At 47.9% G+C, this 16,578-nt stretch overlaps 5 protein-coding genes across 6 annotated transcripts; 3 read left to right on the forward strand and 2 right to left on the reverse strand.

Moving 5' to 3' along the window:
- Window positions 1–474: 474 nt before the first annotated feature.
- On the reverse strand, window positions 475–2,423 carry LOC117892451 (putative gustatory receptor 59e). Its single transcript, XM_034798700.1, has 3 exons — window positions 2,282–2,423; window positions 943–2,220; window positions 475–873 (listed from the first exon to the last, which is right to left on the reverse strand). Exons 2-3 carry the CDS (start codon window positions 2,041–2,043, stop codon window positions 766–768), a joined length of 1,209 nt encoding a protein of 402 aa, XP_034654591.1. The 5' UTR covers window positions 2,044–2,220; window positions 2,282–2,423; the 3' UTR covers window positions 475–765.
- Window positions 2,181–3,658, forward strand: LOC117892682 (putative gustatory receptor 59f). The gene is made up of 4 exons (XM_034799087.1): window positions 2,181–2,233; window positions 2,290–3,193; window positions 3,244–3,396; window positions 3,450–3,658. Exons 1-4 carry the CDS (start codon window positions 2,181–2,183, stop codon window positions 3,543–3,545), a joined length of 1,206 nt encoding a protein of 401 aa, XP_034654978.1. The 3' UTR covers window positions 3,546–3,658.
- Window positions 3,659–4,357: 699 nt separating this feature from the next.
- LOC117892445 (E3 ubiquitin-protein ligase ZNF598) lies at window positions 4,358–7,803 on the forward strand. Its single transcript, XM_034798687.1, has 6 exons — window positions 4,358–4,856; window positions 4,923–5,068; window positions 5,130–5,693; window positions 5,750–6,992; window positions 7,060–7,257; window positions 7,341–7,803. Exons 1-6 carry the CDS (start codon window positions 4,578–4,580, stop codon window positions 7,539–7,541), a joined length of 2,631 nt encoding a protein of 876 aa, XP_034654578.1. The 5' UTR covers window positions 4,358–4,577; the 3' UTR covers window positions 7,542–7,803.
- Window positions 7,804–8,499: 696 nt separating this feature from the next.
- Window positions 8,500–14,084, forward strand: LOC117891662 (cyclin-dependent kinase 4). Of its 2 annotated transcripts, none has more exons than XM_034797218.1 (7): window positions 8,500–8,675; window positions 9,936–10,150; window positions 11,769–11,934; window positions 13,058–13,193; window positions 13,248–13,576; window positions 13,632–13,767; window positions 13,826–14,084. In XM_034797218.1, the coding sequence occupies exons 2-7, from the start codon at window positions 10,048–10,050 to the stop codon at window positions 13,907–13,909; spliced, it is 954 nt and encodes a 317-aa protein (XP_034653109.1). In that variant the 5' UTR covers window positions 8,500–8,675; window positions 9,936–10,047; the 3' UTR covers window positions 13,910–14,084. The 2 variants fall into 2 exon arrangements, with proteins under 2 accessions (XP_034653109.1, XP_034653110.1); XM_034797219.1 differs by lacking the exon at window positions 8,500–8,675 and adding an exon at window positions 8,700–8,787.
- Window positions 14,085–14,387: 303 nt separating this feature from the next.
- On the reverse strand, window positions 14,388–16,410 carry LOC117891661 (dolichol kinase). The gene is made up of 4 exons (XM_034797217.1): window positions 16,105–16,410; window positions 15,523–16,006; window positions 14,809–15,460; window positions 14,388–14,743 (listed from the first exon to the last, which is right to left on the reverse strand). Exons 1-4 carry the CDS (start codon window positions 16,266–16,268, stop codon window positions 14,526–14,528), a joined length of 1,518 nt encoding a protein of 505 aa, XP_034653108.1. The 5' UTR covers window positions 16,269–16,410; the 3' UTR covers window positions 14,388–14,525.
- Window positions 16,411–16,578: the final 168 nt, after the last annotated feature.

A 16,578-nucleotide genomic window follows, 5' to 3' on the forward strand; every position in this document is an offset into this window, starting at 1 on the left:
TGCCACTCCACGCTGCGCCTCTCGGCTTAAGCATTTTACAATTCTTGGGCATATAGTAGATTCTTTATTTGCAGACATTTATAACGCGAAATTTATGAGACTTCAGCGATGCTTGAAATTAATTTCTTTTTAGCTCTATCTCTTCCTTGTCACTGTCTGTCTCTCAGATCGATTTACTTGGAAGTCATCCTCCAATCGTGTGCCTGAACATATCTATATCGCTGTTTGGCGTAATGAAAATTCGTTCCGATAATTAATATATGACAATCTTACATCTATACGTGTGTATATGTGTGTGTGTGTTTTTATATCTGTTTCAATGCCGGAATGGCAAGTGGCGTCTGTACAACGTTTCAAGATAATGGCATTCATTTACCAAACGATCACATTGCACCAGATGTCCAATTGAAAACAATAGAATGCTTATCAAAACAACTGATAAGTGATTGTATTAGCAGAAAAAAGTAACGGGAATAACATATGATAACATAACAAAGATTGTGGTTCCACTAAATTAAAAACCAATTAATTAGGCAAGTGCGTAATTACTCGATATAAAAGCGGTTATTCATTAAATTGAAAAAATAAAACGGCGACAACTCTGGCTGCTATCGAAAGAGTTCCGTTATCGAGTACTTTGATCGATACCAAGTACATATAGCAGTCAGCGCAAGTGATCGTTTTCAAACGAACCATTCCAGCCACTGCGTTCTCTGGCACCACGCAAAGAACTGCCCAGCCTACCAAATGGTTGAGGCATTTTATTCAAACATATATCCAGCTTGATTGATTGAGGGCAACGCCCATTAGTGATTTATTACCCAGTCCGATTTGAATTAGGAATATCACAATGGCCATCAGCACGCCGATAAACTGTCAAGAAACATCAAAATCCGTTAATTGTTTCAACTAAAGAGTTAATTGATTCGGTCGGTTCCTTACCCCACCCATTGCCAACGTGTCCAAATCAATGACGCCGCACGCGAGCAACGGTTGTCCGATGCTCGTCTGGAGCTGCACCAGGAAACGATTAATGGTGCGTTCGAGGTGGCTGCCACACACCTCCAGCTGGTTGAGCTGAAGACACAAGTGGCACTCCTGCTCCACCAGCTGTTCGTTGACGGCCAGGATGATCCAGATGCGTCCGCCGTGCATGACGAGCCACAGTAGGCGGTAGAACAGTAACATACCCGCTGCCCATTGCGGTTGCTCAAAGAAGTTGAAGACCATGTAGAGCTCCAAGCAGAAGCTGCAGAGAGAGTTTCCAAAGTTGAGCAGCAGGAAGGGGCCAAACTTGTCCAGCAACTGCCTGTGCTGGCGATCTATGGCAGTGTACGTTGAGCGCAGCTCCTCCAACACCTGAGAAGAGCATCCGCCAGCATCCACCAGGGCTGCAAAGAACAGATCATAGCGCGCGTCGAGGTTTACGATACCTTTGGGTGGCCTTTGACGCATTTGAAGTTCCGCCAGACGGTGGCAAAGATGCGCCTGCAGCAGCCAGAGAAAGTGCACGGCGAGGGCATATTGCAGCACACCAAGGCTGATCATCAGAGCAGGCAAATTGAAGACACTATTGCTGATCCATGTGGTCCACCAGTTGAATTTGTAATTAACAATATCCACCACAACGCAGACACCGTGGAACACGATGGTGTACACGAGCAGGAGGCGAGTTCTCTTCCCGTGCTGCTGGTAAATTCTCTGTGCCACTGCCACATCCTGCTCGCAGATTAGGCGATGAATCTGCGTCTCCACTTCCTTGGCGTACGGACTATTGAGAACAGCGTGGTACACCAGGAGGCCAGTGATCGTTATGTTGCCTGGGAACTCCATCAGAAACAGCAGCTTCTCGATGGTCGGCATTTCGGCGTCAAACACAACGCACTTCCAGATGCAGCCGGTCCACACGTAGCCCAGCAGAACCACGCACCAAAGACAGTGGATCCATCGAGCAAATCCCTTCCGTGCCGTGGGAGCCACGGCCAGGCAACGGCTGATGGTCAGCAGGAGAGCTCCCCAGCGATTGCAACTTGAACTGCTCATCTGCACGGCAGTTTCATTAATGATTAAGAAACAGGTGAAGAAACATCATTTGGCTGGATTGATTAATGTCCCTGTGACAGGTCAAAGCATTTGGAAGGATGCATGAAAGAGTCCTTAATATACTCGAAGCATTCGACATGTGGAAGCCGAAGAAAGTACCACGCAAGAGTCCAAAGCCTTTGCCAAGAGGGTAAAAAGAAGATTAATAGACTGAAACTTGCATATAATTGTTTCTTACCATTTCAGTCATCCGGCGCTTCAGCAGGAGTATAAAGTGAACTCCAAGCGGCTCTACAAAGGCTTGCAGTGGCTACTTTGGATCTCTGTGCTGGCCAACACCGCGCCCATTGGTGTGCTGCCTGGTCGCCAGGGCAGAGTCTACCGTCATCTTCATATGTGTTGGATGATTGTGTGCTACGGCTGGTTCTGTCAGGCCTCCTATTGGGAATTGGTGCTCAACACCCTGAACAAGGTATCCCTCGATTGCTATTTGAATGCCGTGGAATCGGCCATCTACGTGGTGCACATTGCCTCAATCTTGATAATCACATTTCAATGGAGACACAGGATTCCCGCCGTGCTTGATAGCATCGTGAAGTCAGATCTGGAAAGGGGATATACGATCAAGTGCCAGCAGAGCAAGCGATTTTTGCGGGTACAGCTGTCGCTGGTCATGGTGTTGGCCTGCTCAGCATTTGTCATTGATATTTGCAGCCAGAGATTTGTTGTCTACAAGGCAGTACTCAGCATCAACAGCTATGTGATGCCCAATATCATCAGCAGCCTCTCCTTCATCCAGTACTATGTCCTCTTGCAGGGCATCGCTTGGCGCCAGTCTGCAGTCACTGGCTCGCTGCAACGGGAGCTCCAGCAATTCCCACGTCGGTGGGAGGTACACAAGCTGCGCTTGCAGCACACTGAATTGACACGCTTCACCAAGCTGGTGAACACAGCATACCAATATTCCATTGTCTTGCTGGTGATTGGCTGCTTCTTCAACTTTAACCTCAATCTGTTCCTTGTGTACAAGGGCATTGACGTTCCGGAGATGACAGATTCGACCAGGTGGCTCTACCAGGTGTTGTGGCTGGCCATGCATATGGGCAAGGTGCACAGCATCCTCTACTTCAATCACAAAGTGCAGCAGGAGGTAGGTGTCCAAGTTCCCATTTAGAACTGCACTAAAAGTGCTCCTTGCAGCAATTCAAATGCTTGGCCCTGTTGAATGGTGTGCAGTGTGTGGACCCTGATCTTCTGGAGACCCTCAACCACTTTATCCTCCAATTGCAAACAAATGTGCGACAGCATGTGGTCTGCGGCGTCATTGCACTGGATCTCAAATACCTTTCGGCTGTAAGATTATATCTTAATCAGTGAAATCTTAAGCTTTCAATTTTGATTTACAGCTTCTGGTGGCCTCTGCAAACTTTTTTATATTTCTTCTGCAATACGATGTCACCTACGAGGCCCTGTCCAGGCAAGGCAATTCTTCAAAAACGTAGAATCTCAGTTCCGGTGAAAGATAATTTCCCTGACCATAATGTGAAAAATTCAATATAATAATAATAAGAATAAGTAAGTACCCTTGGAGGGAAGGATGTCCTCGAATTGAGAACATGCTGGAAATCTTTGTCTCTAATCAATGAAAAAAATGAATGTAAATCTGCGTTTTAGAGATATATTAACAAATTGTGCATAAAATAAAAACATTAGGGCATTATTATGTTTAAGAGTAGCTTTGAAAACGAAATGTTTATATTAAATAATGGAAACAGGGTACACAGAGGAACATACTACTGGGTGGCCAGCAACAAATTGTCAAATAACGTAACAAAATATTCTTATTACGTAGCGTTTATTTATTTCGTTTTTTGTAAACAATCCAATAAAAGAAGTCATGAAGAGTAGGCCAACCTTGTGGCAAATGTATTATACAATCGTATAAAATTATAGTTCAACGGCTGAGAGTCTAAGTTGGATTGCAATATTAAACGGAATATTAAAATCGAGTAAATATGTCATTGACCGAAAACGATTAACCTACTGTTGACCAATGGGTGTTTAAGGGTAAACTAAGAAATTAATTAAACTTAAAGATTTTTAAAGCAGTTTAGCTGAATGAAACGGTGCCCATTCGAATTTATTCGTGAGCAGAGGGGATGGACGGCTATAATAAACATTAACAAGCAGTTTTATTTCGCCAATTTGGACATAGTGCTTACCTATTTAAAAGGGGGGTCTTCAGTGTGTTAAGTTTGAACAGTCAATCGGAATAAACTATTCGATTAAATACAACAACAAAAAATACCAAAAAAAATTAAAAAATTGTCGTCGTGTTTCCTCGTGTTGTGGAAAATATTAAATAAATCAGATTTTAAAGGTTTTTTTGGTGCTACACACCCAAACGCAAGCTAAATAGGCTGCGACATCTGGAAGAACCCAAGTTCACAGTCCATACAACACACCAGAAGCGTTTTTAGACTCGCAAATCAAAGACCTTGGCAACAAGTAACTTTCCCCCTCTGGCCGACAAAATGCACAACTTTAAGCAGAGAGGCACGAACAGGGGCAATCAGCGGCGACCAAGGGCCAGCACCAACCATGCTGGTGACGTTGTTGCTGCAGTTGTGAAGCCCGCAGAGATTACACTGGACACGACCAACGACGACAACGCCTGTGTAGTGTGCTTCAAGAACTTTGACATTTACTCTATTGGAGATTGCGACCACCCCGTGTGCTATGAATGCTCGACGCGAATGCGGGTGCTGTGCCAGCAAAACGAGTGTCCGATTTGTCGCCACGTTCTGTCCAAGGTAATAGCGTGTTGCATGCATCTTCAGCACCTGAAATAAACCCTTCTTTGCCCATAAACCATGAAGGTTCTGTTTACGCTGGAGAAGCTGCCGTATCGGGAGCTGGAGGCGAACAGCCGCTCGGATTTCTACAGCAAAAAGTATCGCATTGGCTTCTGCACAGCCGAAATTCAGCAAAAGTTCTTTCAGCTGCTCGATCATCCGTGCCCAAAGTATGTAATCGAGTTGCTCGAGGTAATTTCCACTCTATAGCTCTGCCTTTGCCCCACTTAGATGCGAGGCGCCTCCATATCGGACGTTTGCAGGACTTCGCAATCATGTGCGGAGTGAGCACAACTTGCATTACTGCGACCTATGCGTGGAGACTCTGAAGATATTCACCTTCGAGCGACGCTGCTACACCCAGAGCGAACTGAGCTTGCATAACAACAAGGGCGACCCAGACAATCGCTCCCATCGCGGGCATCCGCTGTGCGAGTACTGCAAGAAGCGATACGTGGACAGGGATGAGCTGTTCCGCCACTTGCGACGGGAGCACTACTTCTGTCACTTCTGCGACGCCGACGGCTGCAACGAGTTCTACAACGACTACACAGATTTGGCGGACCATTTCCGGCAGGAGCACTTTCTCTGCGAGGAAGGAAAGTGCGCCACGGAGCAGTTTGTGGGTGCTTTTCGCAATGAGATTGAGTACAAGGCCCATGTGGCCAATATGCACAGCAAGACGCTGAACAAGCAACAAGCCAAGCAGACACGCACTCTACAGCTCGAGATTACGCTTGGCCCGCGCGGACGCAGCGGACAGAATGAGCAGGGCATTGCCAATATGAGAGCGAGGTGAGTGGGTCGCTGACTCTGTCATCCATCATCCATAAACGTTTTCGGCATTTCAGGAATGACGAAAACAACGACTATTTGGATGATTTTGCGCCGTCGAGCTCGCAGCAGCGAGGCGGCCATGCTGTCAGCATCGATGCCGGCAACGAGGAGCAGTTTCCAACACTGCGTGGCGCTGCCGCTGGTCCCAGTGTTTCATTGGTGCGGCCGCCGCCGCCGTCAATGCGCAATCTTAGCGGCAGCTCTGGACTGGCGCGGACCAAAGAGAACTTTCCAGCTCTTGGCGGTGGCAACGCTGGTGCCGTAGCTGCTGGTGGTAGCAGTCTGGCGGCCAGAGCCGCTCAGTCTCAACATCCCGTGGCAGCTGTCTTCAAGAAGTCGGCGAGCGCTGCCTCTGGTGGCAATCGGGCTGGGCAGCCCAACAACGGAATGCTTTTGCATGTATCAAATCGTCCAGCGGCGAGCAAGAAACCAGCCACACCCCAGTTCGATTTCCCCGCTCTGCCGGCGGGCAAAGGAAAAAAGAACATGCGAAACTTGGAAGAGGATATGCTGCCGAGCACCTCTGCCGAGCACATGACGAATGTATCGGCCAAGCATCGCCTTCTGGTGGATGACTACGTGTCGGTGGCCAATCCGAGCACCTATCACAAGCTCCAAATGGTGCAAAAGGAGGAGTCCGAGGCTAATGCACGTGCGGAGGCAATGAAGAAGAATGCACCAAAGCTGACATCAGCCGAGTTTCCCACCCTGGGGCCATGTGCCAGCACCAGCAGGGCAGCCGCCCCAAGGCCAAGCAACGGATCGGCGGCCTTAAATTGGTCCAAACCCACGTCGGAGAAGAAACAGCGAGAGCTGGAGAACCGCAAAGCGAAGGTGGCGCCTCCACCAATGCTGCCGACACCCAAGAGTGTGCCGAAGGCCAGCAACAACAATCAAGAGCCGCAGCCAAGTAAAAAGGATAAAAAGCCAAAGGAGAAGAAGAGCAATCAGGAGAACCAGCCAAAGGTCGGTCAACCGAAGCAGAAGGAGAAGAACAACAACAATAACAACGAACAAAAGCCACCCCTCAATGGGAATGCATCAACTCCGGCACGTACTCCGCCTGGACTTGCCGGTCCTGGTGCTGGTGCTGGACCCCTTAAGCCGCCGCCTGGATTTATCTCCAATGTGACAGTTAACTCGGTGGCCAAGTTACCCAACAACCTGACATTCACCAGTTCGCTGGGCGAGTCCTATGACATTGTGCCCAGCACATATTCCTACACCGATCCACCAGATACCCCAGCCAGGAATCAGGTAAACAAATCATTTTGTGATGAGATACCAAATCCTAATCTACATTTTACTTCTTTACTGTCTTTAGAATTTGGTCGACAAGTTCAGAGAGATACTCAAGACGCCAGAGGCATTGAACGAATTTAGATCGTTGTCCTTCAAGTTTCGGGACGGCTCCTGCAATGGTCAAGCGTACTACGAGCACTGCCAATGCGCCATGCTAGAGGCATTTCATGGCCTATTTCCGGAACTGCTCGTGATGCTGCCCGACATCAACAAGCAACAGGTGACCACCGACCACCGACCACCGAGTTGAATTAATGAATTCCTCCCCCATCAACCCCTCGCTCTCTCTTTCTCTCGTTCCAGGAGCTCTATCTGGTGTACAAGCAGAATCTGAGCAAACTATCAACCGGCCAGCGCAAATCCCTGCCCAGCTTGGAAGTGTGTGCTGTCTGCAAGCAGGTCCTTTTGTCTGCCGACTTGGATATCCATCAGCAGGCGCATGCAATGTCACAGAACTTTCCCAAGCTGGGAGGGAGCTCAAAACCGAATCTACAGCGCCATTGAGATTGGGACAACACAACAGCCGAGGACAACAAAAGCTTTATCCTGTATATTTTAATGTATATATATATTTTTTTTTGACAGGCCCCCTGAATAATGTTGTATATGAGAATCAAAATTGTAAGTTTAATGCCCAACTATGATTTCGAACTTTGGATTTGGAATGGTTTTTATGAAAGCGTTGAAAACGTTTCATGCACCCCCACAGTTCAGGCAGCAATGCGTTTTTAAATTTTATCTAAAATGGCGAGCTTTTTGTGTATCAGAAATATCCGCAACCGAATACAGTGCAAATCAATAAAAAGTTGTAATGGTAATAAGCCCACGTGGGATATAATCGTACCTGATATAATCAAATGGTGGCATATGGGTAGATGAGTTGCCGATAAGCTTATCATTTAATCAATAATTTCCAATATGGAATGATGAGCTCTACCCTGGCCTGTTTTACCATTTCAAATTTAGCGCCAAACAGAATGAAGTCTCCACTTAGCGTTGCCATATCTAGAAAAAGCCTTGACTCTCTTTGCATCCCTGGCCCGGGCTGCCAACCTGTTTTTGCAGAAAATAAATCGATCTGCAACAAAACGCCAGATGGCGGGTCAAACCTTTCGCTATGTGACGATAGATGGCGTTTTGGTGTCACTGTTAAACTTAACATCACTGTCCGTTACAAGTTCGAAATCAGTTCACTGCGCGCGAACTTTTGCTTGCCGTCAAAGGAAAAAAGTCTGTCCTTAGCCTAGGGGACTTGGGGCATCCAAATTAGTGCAACTGTAACCTGAAACTGTCTGTCGAAGCTGTGCGTGGTAAGGCGCTTTGTTTCGCCGCAATTGCAAAGAGCACACATTTACGGCTCTCTCTTAACAGAGCTGTTGCGCAAAGCACTCAAGAGAGAGCCATGTTAGCAATATCGTAAACGGGGCGCTTTGAGTGGCCATTTGCAGGCGTGAGTCAAAAGACTGCAACCAAACGACTCGACTCTTTCGACTTCCTCGCCGTGATCTTACAAATATTGTTAAATTGTTAAATCTATGTTTTAAGAAACTTAATTAAACTGCTGCATGGCCCCAACCTAGGCCCGCGTCGGTGTTTGCTGTGCTGTGATCGCGGTTCGGTTGCTTGCTGATTAAAAAAGTAATTTCCAAAAAAGTTTGTTCGGCAACATTTTTTTATTCATTTATGTGTGTGCGCCTGTGTGTAGAGATCACGTCTGTTTTAGAGTGCGATCGCACGCGTGTGTGTGAGTGTGAGTCGAGTTGGTCTCTTGACAAATAAAAACACATTTATTTTAATATTTAACTAATATCATGCACACACACACAATTCACATGTGTATAACACGACATTGACATTGAAATACTCTGTATGTTTAACGCGAAGCCGGCCAAAAATTGTTAGCACCGGAATAACCAAAAAAAGATCCAACACATGATGCGGGGGCTGCAGGAAGAAAGTCCGTATTTGTGCGTGTGTTCGTGTTCGGGGTGTATTATCAGTGGAGCTGCAAAACTAACTGTTTAGCAATTTCTTGCTTTCCAGATTCCTTAATCCATTTCATCCATACATGCGCATAAATTAGAGTACATGAGCAGTCGGTCGTCGTTGGCGGTGTTGGTGCTCTTAGCTTCTGCTTTACTCTTCCTCTTTGCTTCTGTTTTGTTGCTTTTGCAGCTTTTGTTGTGTTTGTTTTTGTGTTATTGTTGCTTTTTACCGTCTCGCGATTAGAATTAATTGACAAATGGAAAAAAAATGTCGGTTTGGTTCTCTATTTCGGTACGAAAGCAACCACAGCAACATTAACTTGTTTGCTCTCTCTCTCTTTCTCTCTCTGTCGTTCTTTCACTGACTTTGAGAGTAAAAGCAACAGGATGCATAAGAGAGACGAGTCAGAAAGAGAGTGACGGACGACGGACCAGGAGGGAAGCCAAAGAAAGCCACAACAAAGAAGTGGAAGAGCGAGCAAGCAACAGTAACATGAATAAATCATAACTAAAGCTAAGTAAAGCCGCTCTCGCTCGATCGCCTGAGCATAAAATATAAGCAATAAAACGGAAAACATTAACATTAGCTGGCACAGAACCCCCCCGAGGTTCAATGACCTCAGCAGCACCAGAGCGGAGGCGTCTGTTCATAGAATAAATATAGAGGCGGAGTATTTCGGGCCTATTAACACCTGTCACACGTAGCTTTATCGCAAGTTTGGTTAGGCTATCAGTGCAGTAGGCTCTCCGTCTTTGGCTCTCTTGTGCCCCACACTATTTCGCATTGATAAACGGTCACACTACACCACTACTCACGGAAACCAAGGACGCGGTCGAGGATGCTTTCGTTCGATAGAAGAGATGACAGTCTTGCAAGTGTATAAATTTAATATATGGATGTTTTTCTCAATAGTGCAGTCTCATGTCCAGCCCTTTATGTGTCGATGAAAGCTCGTGTCCCCCCGTAAACCCACGTAACTGTAATATCCCAACCAAGAAGCCAAATCCAAAACAAGCACATACACATGTCACAATCGCCTCAATACAAGCGCCAGAAGATGTCCCACGGAAAAAACTTTGGCGACGGGGACCCGTTCAACTACGAAGAGCTCAACATCATTGGAACAGGTATGTACGCAAAGCGGATTTCGTCTGCTGTAGACCGTTGGGATAGGTCGGGTTGGACTCGAAGAACGAATCCAGTTGATGGGTAGTTAATACTGTTAGCACTGTTGTTGTAGGTCATACTAGGTGGGTGTGTAGGCTGCTTCCAAGTATTTTCCCCATAAATATCGATTTGCGAGTTGCAGATCGTTCGCTGTGAACCGTGACTAATTCGCTGCCCAGGGGAAATAGTTATACCTAGAGTCTGGAGTCTCGTGAAACTTCCCCTATTGAGAATCAGTAGTGCCCTCTCTCTCTCATTTCCTTGCATACTTTTCAGGTTCATTTACAGGGGCCACGTGGTTCCTGGTCCGTAAATAGGTACCGATCTCTTGAATCCCAGCTCGATGCTCGGTCAAGAGGCTGCCACACGCATTTTGGGGATAATTTCCGAACTGTTTCGGTATATAAACTTAAATAAATTACGTCACCGAGCCGGGAGTGAAGCTTTGTGAATGTTAATGATGGATTTCGTTACTGGTTTGTTGTCTGTAGGCCTTTTGGTCAGGGGCGAAACGCATTGGAACTGGCCGGAATGGGGCTGGCGGCGGGCAGCCTACGCGTAAGCAGGTGGAAGCGGAGCGTAAAGAAAACTGTTGCTCAGTCGGAAACCCCTCTGCCATTGGTGGCCCTTCACCTTGGGTTTTAACATTGTAAGACCTACAAAATTAAATTTCATCTATTATGTTCACGAGTGCTGCACACACATGTCGATACATTTGTTGTACATGTACAAGCTTTTTCGCATTCATTCAATTATTGCTCCTCTTCTTCCCATTAGCTCTCGCTCTCCAACCTTTCCGTTTAGTTGTTGTTTTGATTTGTGCAAAATGTTGATTTTTTTCGGCAAAAACGAGAAAAAAGCCGAAAACGAGTCGTCGAATAGTCGAAGCTGAATGCGAAGTCGAGAATGAACTGTTGTTTGGAGCTTGGCTTGGCCTTGGTGCTTGGCCCAAGGTGAATTTATATGGGGTGAAGCGTATGGCCGCTATTGTGAGTCGATCTCACCTAGCGTTAATACGCTTTGCGCTTGATTCCTTAAACAGCACGGTGTACACGGGCACACTCTCTTATCCCCTCTCTCCCTCTCTGTACATATACTGTTCTCTGGCTGTTTTTGCGGAATATGTCTCGTCTGATATGTCAACGAAAATAGCTTCTGGCTTGTCCCACGCATGCCATGCCTCTGTCTGGGGTGATAAATTTCCGGTGACAAAATCGTGTATTTTCCTTAGCATTTGAATCGATATAGAATCGCTCTTTCTCTTTGCTGCTATCTCTGCTACCTGCTTTCGTCATCTTCCAACCTCGAAACTCAATCGAAATGGGTCGTGTTGGTGGGTTTATCGCGAATCAGCCGGTTCTTTTTTCTACACTTGCTATCAACACAGCTGACTACTCTCTCTTTCTCTCTCTCTCCTCTCCCCCATCCATGCGAATTTCGGTAATTTCACTTGTTCTTATCTGGCCTTGGCGTTGCGTTTGTTTTTTGTTTTTGCATTTGCTTTTGTTTGATTAACATTTAACATTTCCATTTGAATGTATGCACCCTGTTCTCAATTTGCGAATTTCACTCTTGCAGGCGCCTACGGGACTGTCTACAGGGCTCGGGACACAGTTACGGGCAACATTGTGGCCCTCAAAAAGGTCCGCATCGCCCTCAATGAGAACGGAGTCCCAATGTCCACGCTGCGGGAGATCTCTTTGCTGAAGCAGCTCAATGCCAGCGATCACGCCAACATTGTCAAGTGAGTATAGTGTGGCGACCGTTATCACAGCGATTGGGAATGGGGCCGGCCGGGTGGCGCCCCAACTACATATTTGTCAACTAATATTCGCAATGGCGAGCCGGAGCAGCTGATTACGGCCAACGACAATGTCAGCGCGGATTGTGTGCGGTGGGCGGTTCGTGTCGTTCACTGTTTATCTAGCACTTTGCCTCTATGCAGGTAGCAGCCATGGGACTCGTCTCGCTTGCTGCATGCATGCGATGTGTGGGTGGTGTAAGGGGGAAAGAAATGGCGGGGGCACACACTAAGAGAGTGACAGAGAGAGAGCCAAGCCACAACAATGTTGTTTCCCCTCCCGTCTCCCAGTATTTCTGCCTGTCTGTCACTGTCAAACAGTGTGGCGCCGACTGTTACGGCTCGACTCTTTTCTGTTGATAACGTACGCTTCGGAGAACCAGAGCAGCGAGCAGAATACTCTCTAGCACTCAACGGCTATCGTATAATACACACATACCATATGTATACACATACATATGTATATATAATAACATTGTTCACTCATATACGGTAAAACGATCCAGAGAGGGAGAACACTCAAACAAGTTGCTTTGGTGTTTCTGTTGTTTGATATCAAACGTGTTGTTTGGTATGAGCAACCGGCAAAATCAGAAACAAATGCCAGACAAGGCACAGATTGACGAAATAGCTTTTGCTGAAGAATTTTAGTTAGTTTCTCGTGAAACTTCAGAAGAAATCTTGAAATGTGTGCTAAACGTAGAAAAAAGTAGTTTGCTTTATGAAAATATATAACCGGCAAAAAAAAGAGAAAAAACTGTTGTCTAACAGAATGTTAGATGCCGCTCTTAAGCACCGCAAGCGTAAGGTGTTCACTCATTCTCTCTGTGTGTGTCTCTCTCTCTCTCTCTCTCTGCTTGATCGCAATATCGTAGAAGTGGGCTTGGGTCTGTGTGGAGTGAGATTTTCGTAGTTCAAGAATTGCCCACAGTATGGCTACTAGCGCTTTAGACAGCGTCGGTCTAAGGTCTGTATCGCAGATATCTGGCAAAATATTCTCTCGCCCTCTCAGCATGCACACACATCCGCACGTATAAAGCATTTCTGATTTCCCCTCTTCTTGCAGACTGTTCGAAGTATGCCAGTTTCTAGAGCGAGACGGTCAACTGATGATTCTACTGGTCTTTGAGCACCTGGAGCAGGATTTGTCCGACCTCATCGAACGCCTGCCAAAATCGGGCATGTGCCCCACCACAATCCAGGTGAGTACACGGAATACCTCCAAAAGGCAACTAATCGAACCTATCCTATGGCAGCGTCTGTCGCGTGAACTCTTAACCGGCGTGGACTTTCTGCACTCTCATCGCATCATCCACCGCGATCTGAAGCCACAGAATCTTCTGGTCTCCGCGCAGGGCCATCTAAAGATCGCCGACTTTGGCCTGGCCAAGACGTACGACTCCGAGATGAAGCTGACTTCGGTGGTGGTTACGCTGTGGTACCGCGCTCCCGAGGTGCTGCTTGCCCAGCCCTACAACAGTTCCGTGGACCTCTGGAGTGCCGCCTGCATCATCTTTGAGATGTTCAACCGGAAGGCTCTGTTCCCGGGCACATCGGAGAAGAACCAGCTGGACCGCATATTCGAGTGGGTGCAAAATCGACATCAACGTCTAGTTAGTAGCTAAAACTCTCATCTGTAGGCTGACGGGACGACCCACGGATCAGCAGTGGCCCAAAACCATCTCTGTGGCACGGGAGCATTTCCCCCACCGCCCTCCCAAGCGGCCACGTGACTTCTGTCCCAACCTCTGCGAGTACTCCGACGACCTGTTGAATGTACGTTTTGTCCGCTCTTTGTCGATGCATTGGCTAATCTGCGTCCTTCTCCTTCCAGCAAATGCTGTCATTCGACATAGGCATGCGGCCATCGGCTCTGGTTTGCCTGGAGCACGAGTACTTCACGCAGGAGCCGCTTTAAGGCATGGCCACCGGTGGATGCGATGGACAGAGCTCCCAGACGTGGTCGGGTGGAGTTCGTACCCATTGGATGGCCGCAAGCAGTGTTCTGTTCTTGTCATAATGTTCCTTTAAGTGCAGTCCAGCATGTCGTTCATTTTCCAGTCCAGGTGGGAAGCAGTCCTCCTGCAGCAGAAGCAGAATGAATACCTTAATATGTTTGTAGCCAGTAAGTAGAGTGTAGAACGTGCGCTATAAGTCCCCAAAAGAGGAACGATTCTCGGGGGAGGTCAGTCCCCATCCGAAATGTGATACAACAAGTTCAGGAATACATTATACAACTTCAAAATTTTGTGCAGCAACCTCAAATCCATATTTGTGTGTGCATAAATGTGTACATAGTGTACATATGTACTACATGCCTGTATGCATTGATACTTCATTTGTTATAGATCTTAAGAACCACAAGTAAAAGTACAGCCCCTCATTTGGGAGGTGTGTATGAATGTATGTACGTATATTACATCAATGAAATGTTCTGAATTCAGACATCAATTCTACAATATTATCGCTAATAGACACCGAAGAGTATTTATTGGATTCACACTGGGGGGGGAGGAATGTGTCACAGATCAGAATCAGGCCAGGCCAACGAGTATGTAGAAGACTAGAGGCAGCACCAGATTGTCCACCTGATCGGTGAAGGCCTCCACCAAGGCCGAGTTGATGGCCGCGAAAATGGTGGCGAACCACTTGGCCTGGGTCATGGCCAGCAGACCAGTCGCCTCCAGCAGCCAGACGGACAGCAGGATGGCCACCACGAAGGCGATGGTGCCCTCCAGGGAGCGTGAGGAGTCTGCAAAGAGAGCGAAACGTTTCATCAGTCAAGCAGTTCAATGAGTTCAATCCGTCCATACTCACTTCCCCACATGTTGCGTCCCAGCTTGGAGCCCACCACACTGGCCGCGGTGTCGCCCACGCCCACCGCCAGGATGCCCGAGAGCAGGAGCAGAGTATCGTTTCCGGAGCAGGGGCACGGAGTCAGCCAGAGGGGCATGGAACATCCAATCAGCAGGCAGAACGGGGTCAGCGCCAGAGCCCCAGCGTCTTTTTCATCCCGGAACGAGTGGAATGCCTCAGTCAGCCTTTCGGAAAATGGAGGAATCTCCAGCAGGCGCACCAGCTCCAGGACCACAAACGCCGCCAGGGCTATGCCCGTGGCCAAGTAGAGCAGAGCGCACTGGAAGAGCACTCCCGGGACAAAGACGAGCACGATCAACAGGTGGAATATCTTGCGGACTCGGGTGTTGGCTTGAACAGAGTGGCGCAGCTGCCAGGTGACGGTGGCTCCGGTGAGGACAACGAGCACCAGGTAGAAGCCGATGATCTGCAGTCGCTTGGGGTCCCTGAAAATGAACTGAAGCAGCGCCACAATAGGCAGCGGACTGGTGACGGGAGCACAGGTGACCGCCACTATGAGGAGGCCCAGCAACAGGTAGAAGGGAATGGGCCCACGCAGCCGTGGCACCATGATCACCAGCAGGCAGAGAACGAGCAGCCACATCAAGGCGTTCTGTGAAAGAGTGGGTTCTGATTAGAAGAGGGACTACGGGGAAAAATTGTAGCCAGACCCACCAGCATTATCAGATTGAGTCGGTCAAAGTCACCAAGGGTCTTGGCATCCGCGGAGCACAGGTCGTAGAGGCGATAAATGACGCTCACCACGAACAGCATCAGACCTTGGAACAGAATGGAAGCCTCGCCATAGGTGAAGCAGCGCGAGAAGCCACGCATCATGCAGACGTAAAAGTGCTGGTAGCCAGCCATCATGAGGAAGCCCGCGACGACGGCAAACAGCCAGGAGGTGCCCAGGCAGAGGCCAAACCCGAGCGTCGTGAATGTTCCCGGCAGCAGGCTGATGATGCACTTGGCCAGTATGCTCGTGTCCGCGAAGAAGTACACGAAGAAGCAGAGTGTCTCCACGCACATCCCAGCGGCGGTCACCGTCAGCATCAGGTGGAGGTGCACCTGCTCCTTGCAGGGTGGAGCGTTCAGAAAGCGCGACGCCAAGGCCAGCGGCACCAGGAAGCACATCCAGCCGCCACTCGACGCCCAGGGTCTGTCGGGGCGATTGTGCGATAAGATAAGATTAATTAGCGTCATAAGTCCACACTCCATTGGGAACTTTGCACCCGGGCAGAGGCAGGCTTGACTCACCTGGGCAACATGACATTGTCTCGCCTGGCGCTGGGGTCGAGGAGGGTAGCTCTGCTGCTGTGGTGTCTATCCTCCTGCTCGCAGTCGCTGGAATTGCTCTCCGTTGTGGCGCCGGAGGACAGATCCGATTCGGAATGTTCGGTTTCGCTTACGGAGCGTCGCATTGTGGATTGCTTGTGTCTCAGCTTAACACATACTTCGATATGCTAGTTTTAGTTAAACTTTTTCCTGGACGCCAAGGCAAGGCCGTTTTACAAACAATTTACATCTCCCAGCACCACCCCCTCACACTCTGTTATGCCCTTAACATTATGTTAACTCAGATGTGTTTTGCTTTTGAAATATCGGGTGCCAATAGTTTAGAAAACAAAAATATACTATTTTGGGTATATTTCAGCAGCATGTTGCTGAAACTGTTCCATACAGTTGAAATGTATATAAGCACGAATTGTAGCAACATTGTAACATCGTAGA

This window comes from Drosophila subobscura, chromosome E (assembly GCF_008121235.1).
Source record: "Drosophila subobscura isolate 14011-0131.10 chromosome E, UCBerk_Dsub_1.0, whole genome shotgun sequence".
In the NCBI taxonomy this organism is placed as follows: Eukaryota; Metazoa; Arthropoda; class Insecta; order Diptera; family Drosophilidae; genus Drosophila; species Drosophila subobscura.

Excerpts from the sequence above, each read along its gene's own strand:
- LOC117892445 (XM_034798687.1), top strand. The coding sequence starts at position 4,578 with ATGCACAACTTTAAGCAGAGAGGCACGAACAGGGGCAATCAGCGGCGA. Across the intron at positions 4,857-4,922 it reads GTCGCCACGTTCTGTCCAAG|GTTCTGTTTACGCTGGAGAA; the intron begins GTAATAGCGTGT and ends TAAACCATGAAG. Across the intron at positions 5,069-5,129 it reads CTCGATCATCCGTGCCCAAA|ATGCGAGGCGCCTCCATATC; the intron begins GTATGTAATCGA and ends TGCCCCACTTAG.
- LOC117892451 (XM_034798700.1), bottom strand. The coding sequence starts at position 2,043 with ATGAGCAGTTCAAGTTGCAATCGCTGGGGAGCTCTCCTGCTGACCATC. Across the intron at positions 874-942 it reads ACACGTTGGCAATGGGTGGG|TTTATCGGCGTGCTGATGGC; the intron begins GTAAGGAACCGA and ends GTTTCTTGACAG.
- LOC117892682 (XM_034799087.1), top strand. The coding sequence starts at position 2,181 with ATGTGGAAGCCGAAGAAAGTACCACGCAAGAGTCCAAAGCCTTTGCCA. Across the intron at positions 2,234-2,289 it reads CCAAAGCCTTTGCCAAGAGG|TCATCCGGCGCTTCAGCAGG; the intron begins GTAAAAAGAAGA and ends TTACCATTTCAG. Across the intron at positions 3,397-3,449 it reads ATCTCAAATACCTTTCGGCT|CTTCTGGTGGCCTCTGCAAA; the intron begins GTAAGATTATAT and ends TTTGATTTACAG.
- LOC117891661 (XM_034797217.1), bottom strand. The coding sequence starts at position 16,268 with ATGCGACGCTCCGTAAGCGAAACCGAACATTCCGAATCGGATCTGTCC. Across the intron at positions 15,461-15,522 it reads GACTCAATCTGATAATGCTG|AACGCCTTGATGTGGCTGCT; the intron begins GTGGGTCTGGCT and ends ACTCTTTCACAG. Across the intron at positions 14,744-14,808 it reads GGGACGCAACATGTGGGGAA|ACTCCTCACGCTCCCTGGAG; the intron begins GTGAGTATGGAC and ends CTCTCTTTGCAG.
- LOC117891662 (XM_034797218.1), top strand. The coding sequence starts at position 10,048 with ATGTCACAATCGCCTCAATACAAGCGCCAGAAGATGTCCCACGGAAAA. Across the intron at positions 11,935-13,057 it reads GATCACGCCAACATTGTCAA|ACTGTTCGAAGTATGCCAGT; the intron begins GTGAGTATAGTG and ends CTCTTCTTGCAG. Across the intron at positions 13,194-13,247 it reads TGTGCCCCACCACAATCCAG|CGTCTGTCGCGTGAACTCTT; the intron begins GTGAGTACACGG and ends ATCCTATGGCAG.